The sequence below is a fragment of the Paroedura picta genome, chromosome 3, assembly GCF_049243985.1.
Source record: "Paroedura picta isolate Pp20150507F chromosome 3, Ppicta_v3.0, whole genome shotgun sequence".
NCBI classification, from domain to species: Eukaryota; Metazoa; Chordata; class Lepidosauria; order Squamata; family Gekkonidae; genus Paroedura; species Paroedura picta.
The window spans coordinates 14525815-14541490 of NC_135371.1; the positions used below are offsets into that span (position 1 = coordinate 14525815).

Below are 15676 nucleotides of genomic sequence, written 5' to 3' on the forward strand. Positions count from 1 at the left end.
GCACAAAAACATTGGCCTCTCTGCTTGGAAACCATCTCATCTCCACCAATTAAATACTGCCCAACCCACAATAAATTGGAAATGCAAAATAGGCAGCTTTAATATATATTTTAAAATATTTTAATAATTAATTTGTTTTATTCTGCAGTTGCCTGCCCTGAGCCAACCGAGAAGGGCGGGCCGTACTAAAAATTATTCATTTTTAGCTATAAATATACTAGGAAATAAAACAACTCAGTGTTTAAAGGCCATTTGCTGGCCACCCGCATAAGACTGCCTCATGGTGTTGTGAAGTTGGCCAGCCGAGAGGAATTTTGTGTATTTATTTATTGTATTGGTTGATTGCTACTCCCGGACCTTACCGACTCGTGGCGGTTTACAATAAAATGATTAAAACTACATAAAAGAAGGAAAAAAATACAATCCCAAACCACTGGTGATACAAACTAATCTTCCTCTCCCTCCTTTGCACACCTGACTGCAGCCACCCACAGCCCCCAACCACTTTATCAGTGGGGTACCTCATGCCCAGATGACTGGCAAATGGGTCTGTTTACCACAAGAACTGACAGATTCATGCACAGGTGAGTCACGGTGGCCAAATACCACCTCAAATTCAGTGGGTTGGATCCTGCGGACCATATCAATACGCCCAAGGGAGGTGTTTTTTTGCCAGTTCCCTTTTCCTGTGGTCGGTTTCTGAGTCTTCTACACTAAGCAGGGGGTTGCACTAGATGGCCTGCATAACTCCTTCCAACTCCATGATTCCATTCTCTCTTCCCTCATGCTGTGTTCTAGGGCAGTGGTCCCCAACCTTTTTAACACCGGGGACCACTCAAAGCTTGACAATTTTACTGAGGCCCGCTGGGGGGGGGTAGTTTACTCCTCTACTCTCAACCCCTGCCCTAACGCTCTCTGATCGCTATGGCAATGTTTAAACATCCCTTCAAAATAAGATACAGACACGCCACAACAATGAACATAAGGGACATTTTATTTTCATGGAAATTTTAACTCATGATAATGACAAATCAATGGGAACCCTGAGCTTGTTTCTCTGCAACGAGATAGTCCCATCTGGGAGTGATGGGAGACAATGACACCCAAAGTGTGTTGTAAAGGGCCGGGGGGGGGGGGGGAGAAGGCGTCCTTTGCGGCCCACCTCCAATTAGTTGATGGACCACATGTGGTCCGCAGCCCACAGGTTGGGGATCACTATTCTAGGGAGCAGCATTTTGATGGGTAGAGGCAGGACAAGTCTTGCTCTTGTGGATGGAAACTGCCACAGGACACCCGTGGCCAGGTTCACCTGGAATCCTCACATCTGCCTGACCAGCCTGTTTAACTTACAGACATATTGTGCCAGCAGATGGCAGCCGTGCTCAGCTATTGCTGGTGGCAAGTCAAACCGGGCCCTAAGGTTGGGTTGTCTCTCCCAAGACTCAAGTCAGCTGGCCAAGCCAACAAGTGAACTTTCGGAGGCTGTAGCATGTAAAGTTTGTCCAATGCAAAGGAGGATCTCACCCCTAAAGCTGTTTATAAGAGGGATTTTTGGAAGGCGTGCCTTTTCACCGAGGGCTAAGCAAAGCTGCCTTATCTACTGACATTTCTGGTGGTGGAAAAGCACCTCAGCTGACTCACAGTTGACCCTGCTGGGGTTTCAGAGCCGAGGTGGTTTGACATTGCCTGCCTCTGGATCGTGACCCTGGACTTGCCACCCCCTTGAATCTAGCTTTGTTTGGTCACTTATCTATCATCCCTACGAAGTTTGCGATAATTGAGAGATTCAAACGGGCAGCCGTGTCGGTCTGAAGTAGCACAATAAAATCAGAGTCCAGTAGCACCTTGAAGACCAACATAACTAAATCTTTGTTGGTCTTCAAGGTGCTACTGGACTCTGATTTTATTGTGCAATAACGAAGTTTAAGGAACGGCTTTGAAGGCAAACTTGGAACACGGAACTTGCCGGCGCTTCCGTCGCCTGGCGCCCCCATGCCCCGTGCTGGGCTTGCTCTGCACTCGCTGCAAGCGCCTTGCCTTTGAGGGGGGTGGGGGGGCGGGCTGCTGCATGCAGGCCCCCCGCGCCGGGGAGGAGGCGAGCCGGAGGCTGCAAGGAACCGCTCTGGGGAACGACGGCGGCGCTCCGGCCAAATCTTGCCCAGCCGGCTCTGGGGCGGGAATGTGGTGGCACCGGCTCGATCAGCCTGGCTTGGCTCCAGAGGCGGCGGCGGCAGGAGCGGGAGCAGGTGGAGCCGCGGGGCAGGCAGGCAGGTAGGTAGGGGGGCGTGCCCCAGGTGCGCCCTTCTCTCCAGGGGGCAGATTCCAGGGGCGGGGAGCGGCGCGGAGCAGGCGGCCCCCGGGAAGGAGGAGAAGGAAGTCGCCCGAGAGGGAGAGAGGGAAGCCCAGCCGGCGTGCGGCACCCTTGGGCGCGATCTCGGCCGCCGTGCGCCGCCCGGGCACAGGTGAGCTTTCTCCAGGAAGTGGCAAGGGGGCCGGGGAGGAGGGCCTGCCGCGGCGGGGCTGGCGATCTGCCGCGGGAGTTGGGGGGAGGAGGAGTAGGCGGTGGGGCCAGCCCTAGAGGGAGATTCCCGCCCGGCTCCCCGACCGGTCGAAGTTAGTTCGCTGCCGGCCCGCACAAGAGTGAAGCCCTTTCTTCCTGGTGCAGGCGGCGCTCCGCGAGCACACCTGTGTCCATTGCCCTTCGGCAAGGAGGACCCAAAACAAGTGCGTGGCCTGCAGGCAGAGGGGTCACGACAAGGCCGAAGAGGTGAGGCGACCTGGGGCACTCGGGTTCGCAGTTCCGATGGCTTTGGCTGTTTTTTTTTTTTGTCGCCGTTTATCTTTATGGAGAATTTTACAGCGTTGTACACGTCCTCGAGCTTGTTAGGGACGAGCGGCTTATAAATCTTCTAATAACTGATGGTAATAAACCATATATGGCCAGGGAGTGATGATTATCATGGGAGGGGGGTGGTGAAAAACGTCCATGCTTAATAAAAGGCGCCTTCTAGAGTGGAATGTAGCCTCAGACGATGCAAATCTTCGTTTAAAAAAAAAAGCATGCTGCTAGTCCTGGTGGAGTCTGCAGGAAAAGCTCTGCAGGAATTTTCTAAAAAAAAAAGAAAAATGCCTAAAAGGAAACCTGAAGGGGCTTTCAGGAGTCTGGGGCTGGTTGTATTTCACTTAGCAGAAAGGACTGCTTTTTAAAATGCCTAAAATGAAAGGGGTCAGGTTGAGGCTTGCCTGGAAGTTGCACCTTCTAAAGTGAAAGCCCTCTTTCTTGCCACATGCATAGGAGCTGGCTATGATTTGGTGAAAGGGAGCATGACCCTGTGCATGCTCTGAGACATTCCTTGACCTCCCATACACTTGGATTGGAAGTGGGACTTCAGAATGGTCCAATGCCTCAGGAAGCAGTCATTTTTGCCTGGGAAGCTGATCTTTATAACCTGGAAATGAATTGTAATTCCTGGAGTACCCAGGTCCCACCTGGAGGTTGGCTACCCCTCGGTTGGAAAGATTCCTGGAGGTATGGAGGAGGGCTTTAAGATGGTACAAGGCCTCAGAGTTCACCCTCCAAAGTAGCCATTTTTGCCTGCAGAGCTGACAATAGATCAGGGGTAGTCAAACTGCGGCCCTCCAGATGTCCATGGACTACAATTCCCAGGAGCCCCCTGCCAGCATTCGCTGGCAGGGGGCTCTTGGGAATTGTAGTCCATGGACATCTGGAGGGCCGCAGTTTGACTACCCCTGATCTAGAGATAAGCAGCTATAGCTGAGACGATAACTATTCTAACAACAGGACAGAATCAGTTGTGTTTGCTCGTGGTCCTGGGTCCCTGGTGCCTGTCTTTCTCTCGCAGCCAGTGAACTGTGGAAGCTCATAGCCTACTTTCCTCCCCAATGGGGACATAAAGTGCCTTAGCTTATGCCATTATCCTCCCCTTCTCCCTGTTATGTGTACAGTCAGCTGTGAAAGAGAGGGAAGGGACTGGCCCAGGGTCACCTAGCTTCCGTGGCAGTATCGGGATTTGAACTTGCGTCTCCTTGATCCGGGGTCACGGTGGCTCAGTCCACCATGAAAATAGCAACAGGAAGGGCCAAAGAGCCGGAGGTTTTTGGACTGTTGTGTTGAAAGGGGAATCTGCTTTGCAATCTTAAGTTTTCAGCCTCTTCAGTAATAGCTGCTCCTTAGTTGCCTGGAGGGTTCTTCTTTCTGGGAGGGGCCATGGCTCAGTGGCAGAGCATCTTCTGTGTGCCCTGAAAGCCCCCCCCCCCCCCCAGCAATTCCAGCTAAAAGACTTAGCTAGTCAGTGATGTGAAAGGCCTCGTCCAAAGACCCTGGAGAATCCCTGCTGGTCAGAGCTTTGTTGATCAGTGAGCTTTGTTGATCAGTGGTCTGATCCTGAGCTTTGTCTGACTCAGTATGATTCTGCTGTTTCTCTGTCTGAGATTGATCGTTCGTACAGAAGACAAATGCAGGAGGGAATATGGCTCAGTAGTAGGATACATTGTTCACATGTGGACAAGCTCCAGTCCATTTCTGGCCGTATCCAAGAAACATCGGACATGGATAAAGTGGTGGACGAGGACAATCGTGCTGTGGAAGCACTGGATGATTGTAGGCCCAAACCCACCTCCTTATAACCGTTTGTTTATTGATTTATGCCTCATCTTTCTTTGCCTTGAGAACCCAAGGCATTTTAGTCTTATAACCTGTTGGCAGAATTTAAATATGCAATGGAAGCTGAGCCCCAGCGGCTTAAAGAATAAAATAATTTTATGATGAAGAGAAACAACTTGGCAAGTAAGAGAAGGAAAGAAAGAGTCCTGACTGTCTAACTGTTGTTCTTCTGGAGGCGAGCAGGGAGGAAGTATGCTCAAAGGAGCAGGAAGTCTCCAAATGACCCAGTCAGGATGTTGGACGAGATTATTTGAAACATTTCAGGAAGTTCCTATTCTTAACTATGCTAAATACACATCTCCTCTGATGCGCCCTGTAGGATATTCATGTTGCTCCTGAATCATGCACACTACAGAACTTGCATATTCTAGCAATAACAACCCTGTGTGGTGGTTACATTGAGAGTGTGAGATTTGAAAATTGAGCCTCCCATGTGGCTAACTGCTATGCCACTTGGTATCTCTTATTACTGTAAAGCAAGGGTGGCAGAGGCAAGAATGAAACTTTGGATCTCCCTGAGGGAGCTAATGGGATGTAATTTTTAAAAATGACTTCAGGTGGGTAGCAGGGAAAGCTTCCTCTTCTGGACTCCCTAGAAGGCTGCTTCAGAGTAGACCTTGATGTCCCAGGGCTCTTACTAAGCGAACCACATCTGTTCAACGTGAGTTGCAGCCCTCGCTGTGGCTGAGCAAACACAGATTTCCCTGGGTCCAGTATTAAATTTGGCGCAGGCTTATTAGAATGTTACATTTGGGTGAGGGAGACCGAGTTTCAGGTTGCGACTTGCTTTCCAAGCTTGTGAAGTGTGCACACAAAAGCTTAGACCCTTTTAGCCCAGACTACTGTACCGGGTTCTTGTGAGGCTTATAATGAACTCCTTAAAGGACAGGAAGACTTATAATGAGCTCCTTAAAGGGCAGGAAGTAAATTTCCACATGGTGATTGTAGTCTTGGGAATTATAAGGAGCTAGGATATTACAGAAGTTGCAGATTTTGGATCGATAAGAGAACAAAAGCTGTGAGGAGGCTGATTTTAACCCACAAAAGTCCACCTGGACACCGCTGTCCTTGATATTTATTAGCACCCTATGGAACTTGATAGATCAACCTTCCTCTGTGGATAGATTCAAATGAGTAGCCGTGTTGGTCTGAAGTAGCTCAATAAAATCAGAGTCCAGTAGCCCCTTTGAATAAATCTTTGTGGGTCTTAAAGGTGCTACTGGACTCTGATTTTATTGTGCTTCCTCTGTGGATTCACCGGCCAGTTGAATCTCCCTTGTGGAGCAGAGGTAAGGCTAAACAAATAAATTCTCTTCTTCCGTAGCGTGCTACACCCCAGAGCAAGATAGGAAGTCAGGGCTTCCAGCTTCTTTTGATTACACCCTAGTCCTGCGCCTTCAGTTGTAGCTTCATGGGCATACTTTAGCAAGAGTTTGTTTTCCAATTTTCTTATCTTAAAGGTGCATTCCAAAGTACGCCTTCTCCAGTCAGTAGCCAGAGGTCTGTTGATGTGTTAGAATCGATCTACCTTATTTTTAAGGGATGGTCCATAATTCCAAAACAAAATTCTGGAGGGCATAGCAGATCACCTGAATTCCAGGACAGAAGAGTTTTTGAGAGAGGGTGAGTGCTGACATAGCAGAGGTAAGGGTGGAGGAATATGCAGGGTGCATTTCTGGAACTTTGGCTGAACTGTGGGAGGATCAAAGATGGAACTGGTAGGATTGAAGCTTGCTGGCTAGAGATGTAAAATTCCCCTAAACTCTAAAGAGTGTGAGTGAATTATTTGTGTGCTGAGAGAAAACCTGGCACCCGTGATAAATGCCAGCATCTTTATTTGACAATCTGCAAATAAATGTGGGCTCAGGATTGATTTGTAATATAGATCTGAGAATGTATTGCATGCATATGTTGGTTTGTTCTCATTTTCTGCGTCCTTTGAAGCCAAAATTATATTGGTGGTAGAAAAATTCCTCAGCATCCTACTTGCCACATTTTCTTATCACTCTGCCGAGTCTGTGTGTGTGTGACTTGGCTAGATTTCTCCTTAAATCCCCTATTTTCTTTTATTATACCCGTAATTCAGAAGATTCACAGAAAAGTCAGAAATAAAGATTTTGCAAGTATTACAGTTATTAATCTCAGTGTTTTTGGAAACCCTTCGGCAGTCTATGGTTGACCAGGTCTGTTAGCTTAGCCATTACCACTACTTCTCTGCATTTCATGCTCCATATGTCCATGTAAGGAGCTTGTTATTGTCAATTGCTTCCCGTTAGTCGTGATGGTTAATCTTGCTGCTGTTGTTGCATGAAAGAAAGATTCTGCACCCTGTTTGGGTACACCTGTGGGTAAAATGCTTTACAAAATTTTGGGGGTCCAGTACAAGTTTGGCGCAGAGTGGTAAGGCAGCAGAAATGCTGTCTGAAGCTCTGCCTGTGAGGCTGGGAGTTCAATCCCAGCAGCTGGCTCAGGGTTGACTCAGCCTTCCATCCTTCCGAGGTCGGTAAAATGAGTACCCAGTTTGCTGGGGGGTAAACAGTAATGACTGGGGAAGGCACTGGCAAACCACCCCGTATTGAGTCTGCCATAAAAACGCTAGAGGGCGTCACCCCAAGGGTCAGACATGACTCGGTGCTTGCACAGGGGATACCTTTACCTTTACCTTTTTACAAGTTTACATTTAAACGTAGTTTGATATTTGTCATGAACTTTTAACCAAAACTTTTTGATTAGTTGACAATTCTACCACACGTGGAAAAAATGATCCAGTAGCTTCCTGACATTTCCAAAATTTTCTGTCAGTTTGTTTAGACTTTAGGTATCAAATGCCATCTAGAAAACATCTTAAACCAATGTTCACGCAATGCTTGACACTTGGTCACTTTCACATTTTTGCACTGTATAAGTATTCTCATTCTTCTGTTGTAATAGTGACACCAAGATTTTGCATCCAGTTTATCATACAAGTTTTCACATGCTCCATCTCATCTCAGTTTCATATTTAAGCAAAAGCTTATAGATTCTACCCAAGAATTTGTCTTGCATAATCATCTTCTCAAATTCAATCTGCTCTCTCAGAGTTCAAGAGTGTTTTAGCTCTTCTTTCACCTTGGATGCCCACTGCATAGAGGTAAACCAGCCTGCTCCTTTTTCTTCTTGCTGTATCTGCTGCCAGCTTTTCATTTTTTCTCTTTGTCAACAACATTTTGAATATGTAAAAGTCATTAGTCTTATTTCTTGTTCTCCTTTCAACAATTTTTAATGGTGAGACTTTTGGACTAATTCTTTCTTTATATTTTCCCCATATCCTAAGAAAGTTATGTCTTCATATGTGATGTTATGCAGTTTCCGATTTCTTTTTAACTGGGCATAGTAAATTATGCAGATTTTGAACTGAACCCATTTCTTTGAATTTCAAACTTCTTTACAACAGATCTTTAATCCAGTCTGTTATCCATGTTAAGATTTCTGTGTGATAATCTATCTTAATATTAGGAAAGCTTTGCCCTCCTCCCTTCTTGTCATCTGCAGCCATTACATTATAATGAAGACGGTAAGGGGAACTAGGAGGAGTTGGGCATCACCATTTACTGGCCAATCAGGTCGCCTGTACAGCTGTTTATTTTATATCCTGATACAGTTCCAAAATCGTTTAAACAGTTCATAAGCCTAGGGATAGAAATTTCAGGTATAGTCATCATATGAACTACACCATCAGCATAACTCCTGATCTTGTACTCTCCTCCATCTGTTTGGAGACCAAGAATTCCGGGGTCTGATCTAACTTTAATAGCCAATACTTCTAACACCAAATTAAACAACAGCGGCGAAGAGGGCAGCCTTACCTTTTGCAATTTCAATCTTTTCTTGTGAAACCATCCCATTTACCAAGGCATTGGCTTCTTGCCTTAAATATTTTGTAAAAACATTGTTGTAAAAAAATGTTGTAAAACATTTCCCCAACCCCCAATAAATGTTATCAAATGCTTTCTCAGTATCTAAAAAGTAGAGTGCAGTTTCTAATGCCCTCTTTGAAACGTCCGTCACTTTTAATGCCGTTCTCACATTGTCTCTTGTATATCTGTTTGGCGTGAAGCCCATCTGATCATCATGCACAACTTGTGAAACAGCCCTTCAGTCTTTCTGATAAAACTTTTGCAAATATTTTATAATCCACATTCCAAAGCGAACTTGGTCTATACGACTGGGGAGTTGCTGGATTCGTATCTTCTTTATACATCGATGACAAATAACCTTGGCTCCAGGACTCAGGACAGTCATTCGTAGTCTGATCAACAATTTCATTTATAATTGTGACTATGTGGATCATTTAAAAAAATATTCTCAGAAGAGAACCCATCCCGGCCTTTTGCCTTGTTCTTCTTCATTGATACCATTGCTTCATTAACTTTTTGTTTTGTGATTCTCTGGTTTACAAATCTGCTTCTGTAAATCCCTCTTGTTCTTTCCAGTATTCCAGGCCCTTTGCTCTCATCATTGTGATTGTCTTCTTTTCAAACTCCTTTCTTAATCTATAAGCTAACCATCTTCCTGATTTGCAAATTCAAAATTCTTTTACTTAAAAATGTTGAGCTTTCCCCTCATTTCTTCTCTTTGTAATAGAGCCCTTTCTAAGCGTAACTCTGATCTTCTTTAAGAGTTCTCTTGTAGGGGTTAGCTGGTGCTGCTTTCCCATATTTTGTAGCTGAGATTATATTTTTTCTCTCATTTTCCTTTTCTGAGAGGCATTATTAATCCACCCCTCACAAATGCTTTGCTAGTTTCCCAGATAGCAGTTTTGTTGACCTGGGGGGGGGTATTTTTAATCTGGAAGAACTCCTTAAACTCTCCTTGACGGCACTTTAACATTTGTGGTTAAATCCCCAATTGTGATCCAGTTTATGTTGTTCTGTTGCTGCCTTGTTCTCCAGGGCAGTAGAGTTGTGACTCCACTAACATCAGCAGCAGCCATCTAAGCACCTGGTGTTGCTGATGTTGCAAGCTTGAAAGTCACAGCTGTACAGGGAAAGTCTGCAAAGCTCGACACGCATCCAAAACTAGCAGATCGTTCTGGTGCAAATCCCTCTTTGGAGCTGCACATCTGGAGGTTGCACACCTGCTGGAGAGCCAGGAGTTCTGTAACATCTGGAAATAAATTCTGGTCCAGAGCTTTTCAGCCTGCAGGAAAGATGTGTGCAGCCATAAAGCTCACTGCTAATTGTTTCTAAAGGCGAGATAAGCCGGGAAATATTATCTGACTGTTTTCCCTGATGGCATTGAATAGCAAAGACGAGCTCCTTGTTGAAATCTCAGCTCTATCACGGACTTACAAGGCAGCTTTAGGCCAGAATCGCTTTCTCCCAGCCCACCAGTTGTAAGATGGGAATAATTCTAGCTTACTTGGCAGGATTCTTCCAAGGGTGTGGATGTGCTTGGAAGCGCTATGCAATTGCGAAGTGTTATTTATCCGGTTGGATCCTGTATCCTAACTTCCCTCCCCTCAGCAGCCCCATCCGGCTCCCAGCCAACCTGATCCCTAGGGCTAAATGACCCATGTAGGTTCCTTGAGGGAAGGGGGGGGGGAATAAGTGAGGACAGGTGAAAGGAATCACCTTGCCACTCTCTCTGGTCAGGGGCAATTCTATGAGCTTGCCCCCCCACATATAACTCTATGGGTCCAGAGATCCCAAGAATCAACTTTCCTGGACTCAAATGGGACTGTTGAAGGGAGGAGAAGGTGGGAAAGATTCCTAGTCCTTGTGCTTATAGCCTGAGGCAACCAATTAATTAGATCTTATGCTGATCACCTTTTTAAAGAAAGCTGGGAAATCAGCTATTCCGTGGGAGAAAAATGCATAATGGACCGTTCCTCTTAGGTTTCTCTTCAGTTTTCTTCTGTAGTATTTTCTTTAAAATTATTTGTGTGCGGGGGGGGGGGGGGATGGACGAGGAAACATTCATTTCTGGATCTTCACATATTTGCCCTCATCCCCACTATGACTACGTGGGCAATGCTGAAAATCTCTTCACAAGAGAGTCCAAATTTCTGGCCAGATAAAACAGGGCTTTACCAGTCGTGACCCCAGCCTTTTGAGTTCTGCGTTCCGGGAGAAAGGTGGCATTGAAACAGGCTAAATGAATACTCTGGAACATACTGATTTTTTTTAAACCTATCTGTTCTGACTTTTGGCGCACAGTATCCACAAGGTTACTTACAAAATTCTAAATCGGTGAAGGCCAGGCCTAGTGCTAGGGTTGGGGAATTCCTGGAAATTGGCAGCCATGTTTGGAAAGATCAGAGTTTGGAGAAGGAACTCGGCAGGAATCTGACGCAGGGGTGGCCAAACTGTGGCTCTCCAGATGTCGATGGACTACAATTCCCATGAGCCCCTGCCAGTTTATAATTCCAGGAGACCGTCAGGTCCCCCCAGGTGGTTAGCAGCTCTGTCAAGAGGTCCTCTTATAGCAATGGTAAGACATTTTTGGATGGGTAGCCATGTCGATCTGCAGTAGAAGAGCCCGATTTGCAATCGGGAGAGCTAAACTAGGAAACCCAGAAATGTTGATTGAACATTAGGAAAGGTCTGATACAAGATATTTTTTTGGGGGGGGGAGCCAGAAGAGGTATGGGCAGTGAATGCCCTAGGCTCGCGAAGTGCCTAAAGATTAGAGCAGCATAGTAGACAGTCCCAGCTGTCTTTTGGGCCAGTGGGATTGGACGGAGGAGAAACATCAGCTCTCAGTGGCTGCAGGGTTTAGGACTTTTACCTCAGGTAATTGGCAGGCTGTGGCCCGCTCATAAAGGTTTGCCAATGAATAACAGTGGCTGGAAAGTAACGCAGGCAACATTTGTGGTATCTCCAGATTAAGTGGAGTGCCTCCCTTGTAATCTACCCGTGGAGCTTAGCACCTTGTATCATTGTGTGGCCCTTTGTCGCCTGAAGTAAATATTTGCCTTCTCTGTCTCCTCCCCAGAACTGTCAACATAGGCCCGGCCTGTTTCTCCCGGGTCGCTGAGCAGAGATGCCGCCTGCTGGCACAAAACCCCAAGTCCTCAGCCCTCGGTCTCTCCGTCGTTGATCCCGGCTCAGCTGTTGGGGGCGGTCATGGCCCACGATAACCCTCGTTTCCAGGCCGCCGAGGCCTTGCAGCCAGATAACAAGGAGGAAGGGGCAAACTCTGAGGCCGGCGCCCTAGACTGCGTCATCTGCTTCACCCGCTATGACCGGCTCTTCAAAGTGCCCAAGAAGCTGAGTTGCAGCCACATCTTCTGCCTGGAGTGCCTGGCGCGCATCAACGTCTCCTCCGAGGACGTGAACGCCATCACCTGCCCGGTCTGCCGGGCGCTTACCAGCCTGCCTTCCCGCAAGGGCCTGCCGGGCCTCCCCACGCACACTGACCTGCTGGGGCAGCTCTCAGCCACACCAACCCCCTCTGGCTCGGTGCGCTTTGACCGGCGTCGGGGTTTGCTGTACCTGGCCGGGGGGCGCAAGGGTGCCACTAAAATCAGGGCCAAGCCGGGAGCCTCCCTCAACACCGTCAGCTTGAGCATTGATGTGGGGAGGCCAGCCCCGCGAGGACCAGGCCGGATGATCACACTCTCTGGCTGGCCCTTCTACGTGGCCCTGGCCATTGCCCTGTTGGTGACCATCGGCCTAATTATCTGCGGCATCTACATCTTTCTGTTACCGTCCCGGTATTCGATGCCGTGGATCGGGCAGCAACAAGGAAACCTCAGCCAAGGGCAGGCTCCTGGAGGAAACGTCCACAACGATACCTTGCTAAATTCCTCTCTCACTGGGATCTAAATCCTGCCATTTTCAGCGTGGCTCTAATAACTACAGTCCCTGTTTGTGGGACATGGGTGGGGTGGGGGGCAGTCAAACCTACCTGGGCCTGGCTGAATGAGGCCTATCCGCGAAGGCATTTGATGGCTTAAGAGTTGCTGCTGGAACAGCCACAGGAAGGTCTCTTTGTGGACGCAGAGGTGCGGGGAGCGACCATATGGCCTGGATAACGTAACCTGGATTAGTTACCACCTTAATCATCTGCCAGAACTAGAACGGTGGGGTGAGAGTTGTTCTACAGCTCCTTGAGGCTCACGTGAGGGAAGGATTCTAAACCCACTGGGCGTACCAGGGCACGTGTGCCTTGCGTTTTGTGGATATGGCCAAGGATGGGAATGCAGGCGCGGTGTCATATTGCTTGCCTTCAGCTCCCAGACTAGTATGAGACTAGCTGGTACCCCCTACACCCCTCCTGGATCTATATTTGCAGCTCTGAACAAGGTTTTCTTCCTGACACTCTCTTGGCTTTGCAGAGCAGTGGGCCAGGCCCAAATGCAAACAGTGGAAGATTTATCTGGAGTGGAGATGGAGTAAAGGGGGGAAGGCTTCACCTGTCAGAACTGCTACCTGCTTTGTGCCTCTCAAGAGCACAAGCTCTCTGCCGGGAGGGGAAAGATAGCAATCTGGGGCATTGGTCAGGATACTCTGGCTCGGGTTTCCCATACCCAAGTCATTCCTACTCTTTAGGGTTGGCAACCGGCCAGAAAAAAAATAACTGGTCTGGCCTGCCCTGCCCTGCCCTTGTGCTCGTAATAGCAGCCTGATCTGTAGAAATAATTAGCCTGCAGCGATTGTTATCGTCTGCTAATTTCTTCAAAAGATACGGTAGCAAGACTGGCAGTCATACTTGGCATCTGGCGCAGACCGAGGGATGCCAGCCTCCAGGTGGGACTTGGTGATCCCCTGGAGTTCTGGCTCATCTCCAGCCTACAGAGATCAAATCCCCTGGAACATCCTCCTCCACTGAGGTCCCTCATAGAATCATAGAATCATAGAGTTGGAAGGGGCCATACAGGCCATCTAGTCCAACCCCCTGCTCATCGCAGGATCAGCCCTAAGCATCCTAAAGCATCCAATAAAAGTGTGCATCCAACCTTTGCTTGAAGACTGCCAGTGAGGGGGAGCTCACCACCTCCTTAGGCAGCCTATTCCACTGCTGAACTACTCTGACTGTGAAAATTTTTTTCCTGATACCTAGCCTATATAGTTGTAGTTTAAACCCATTACTGCGTGTCCTCTCCTCTGCAACCAATGGAAACAGCATCCTGCCCTCCTCCAAGTGACAACCTTTCAAATACTTAAAGAAGGCTATCATGTCCCCTCTCAACCTCCTTTTCTCCAGGCTGAACATTCCCAAGTCCCTCAACCTATCTTTATAGGGCTTGGTCCCTCCCTGCCCCAAATCCTGCCCACTCCTGGTATTTCCTAACACAGACCTCCATTTATCCCCCCAGTCCTGATGGAAGGCACTACACCCCTTCCAATCTTGTCTCTTTGATAAAGAAGGGTTGGTTTTTATACACCGCTTTTCTCTACCTGAAGGAGTCTCAAAGCAGTTTCCAGTCGCCTTCCTCTCTCCACAACAGACACCCTGTGAGGCAGTCGGGGCTGGGAGAGTTGCTCTGTGAGAAACTGCTCTCGTGAGAACTGCTCTAACAGGACTGTGACTAGCCTAAGGTCTTCCAGCTGGCTGCATGTGGAGGAGCAGGGAATCACACCTGGCTCGCCGGATTAGAGCCACCGCTTCTTAACCAATACATCGTGGCAGCATTGTTTAATGATGCTGTTGGATCCAAATTAGTAGCCTCTCCTCCATCTGAAAGCCACCTCAGCCCCTGCCCTGTGCGGAATTCATTTCCGGATGCCTGAATCACATCCAGCCACAGGGGCCTTCATATGGGTGGAAGTACAGAAAGGCAGGGAGCTTTACAGGAGCGGGTACCACATTGACTCTTTCAAATCTGCTTTCTGAGCCTCACAAGACATTGATTTCAAGATCCCCCCTATGCAATCGTGCACTGTTAGAAGATATAATGCAAGCCCCAGCCGTGCAGAGACCTTGCCAGGGACCTGTGGCAGGCCTGAGAAATGGCGGGCTGATGGAACCTACCTTCAGACTGCAAGCCCCTGGGCAGGACAACTGAAGCTTGGGAACTGGAGTGCTTGCCAATAAAGAGGATTTATCTGGTTGGTTTGAAGAGGTGTTTTCGTGTTAGTTTTGCTGGTGATGCGACCGAATGATAGGATCCCCCCAAATCTGCTCTACTTTGTCTTCCTTTTACCCTCGGTCTCCCCCCCCCCCAAAAAAGTACTTTTCCAGGAAAGTACCCATTTAAAATTTTTGACACCCCATCCGATCTCATGGATACACACACACACACGCCATATATACCATATATACACACACACACACGCCATATATATATACACACACACCATAAAACAGGCAGGGATGCATTGACTTACGAAGGATGGCAAGCAAGATTTTGCATCTATTGTCAAATCAGGATCAAGAAAGGCTTAAAACCAGTGTCCATGCCCATTTGTGTCCACCTAGACGAGGGAGAACGAGACCCCCACAGTGGCTGTGAAAGATGGGCAGAGGAGGGAAGCACTTGTGCCCATTTCCGGGAATGCTAGGAGCTCTAGCCATCTCCTCCTTCCCTCCAAGGTGCACAGCTGTTTCCTTGGCAGACTTTGGGCACTTCAGGTCTTCCTGAAGGCTCATTTGGGAGTTCCCTTTTCCTGGGCAGAAGTTACTTCTGCATCTCCGAATACCCCCCAGGATCCCCTCTGCCTCCCTGGAGCTGCTCCGTCCATGCACCTGCCACAAGATGACAGCTTGTAGTTATGGGCCTACGTTGGCACATATAATCTCCAAAGAAAAGGAAATAATAAAAAGTTTCCAGCTTGCCTGGATGCAGACAATTAGTGCCCCCTTCTTCCCAAGCCTTGCAGCTCTGAGCCCTTGATGGGACTTCGTTCCAGCCTAGCTGTCCTGCTGCTGCAGGGACTGTATTGGGACCAGTATGGGGATTAGCAAAGTCCAGCGTTTGCACGTGTGCCCAGCTGTGGGCGTCTCAGTACAGGTGGCAGGCAAAGGCAATTAAAACAAACAACAAAAAAGATAAGAGGGGCGGACTTG

General features: G+C 48.0%; 1 protein-coding gene across 4 annotated transcripts; it reads left to right on the top strand.

Annotated features, from left to right (window-relative positions):
* Nucleotides 1-2088: 2088 nt before the first annotated feature.
* RNF225 (ring finger protein 225) lies at nucleotides 2089-14729 on the top strand. Of its 4 annotated transcripts, none has more exons than XM_077324797.1 (2): nucleotides 2089-2271; nucleotides 11660-14729. In XM_077324797.1, exon 2 carries the CDS (start codon nucleotides 11791-11793, stop codon nucleotides 12490-12492), a length of 702 nt encoding a protein of 233 aa, XP_077180912.1. In that variant the 5' UTR covers nucleotides 2089-2271; nucleotides 11660-11790; the 3' UTR covers nucleotides 12493-14729. The 4 variants fall into 4 exon arrangements, with proteins under 4 accessions (XP_077180912.1, XP_077180910.1, XP_077180911.1 ...); XM_077324795.1 differs by lacking the exon at nucleotides 2089-2271 and adding an exon at nucleotides 2305-2462; XM_077324796.1 differs by lacking the exon at nucleotides 2089-2271 and adding an exon at nucleotides 2607-2767.
* Nucleotides 14730-15676: the final 947 nt, after the last annotated feature.

Excerpts from the sequence above, each read along its gene's own strand:
- RNF225 (XM_077324797.1), top strand. The coding sequence starts at position 11,791 with ATGGCCCACGATAACCCTCGTTTCCAGGCCGCCGAGGCCTTGCAGCCA.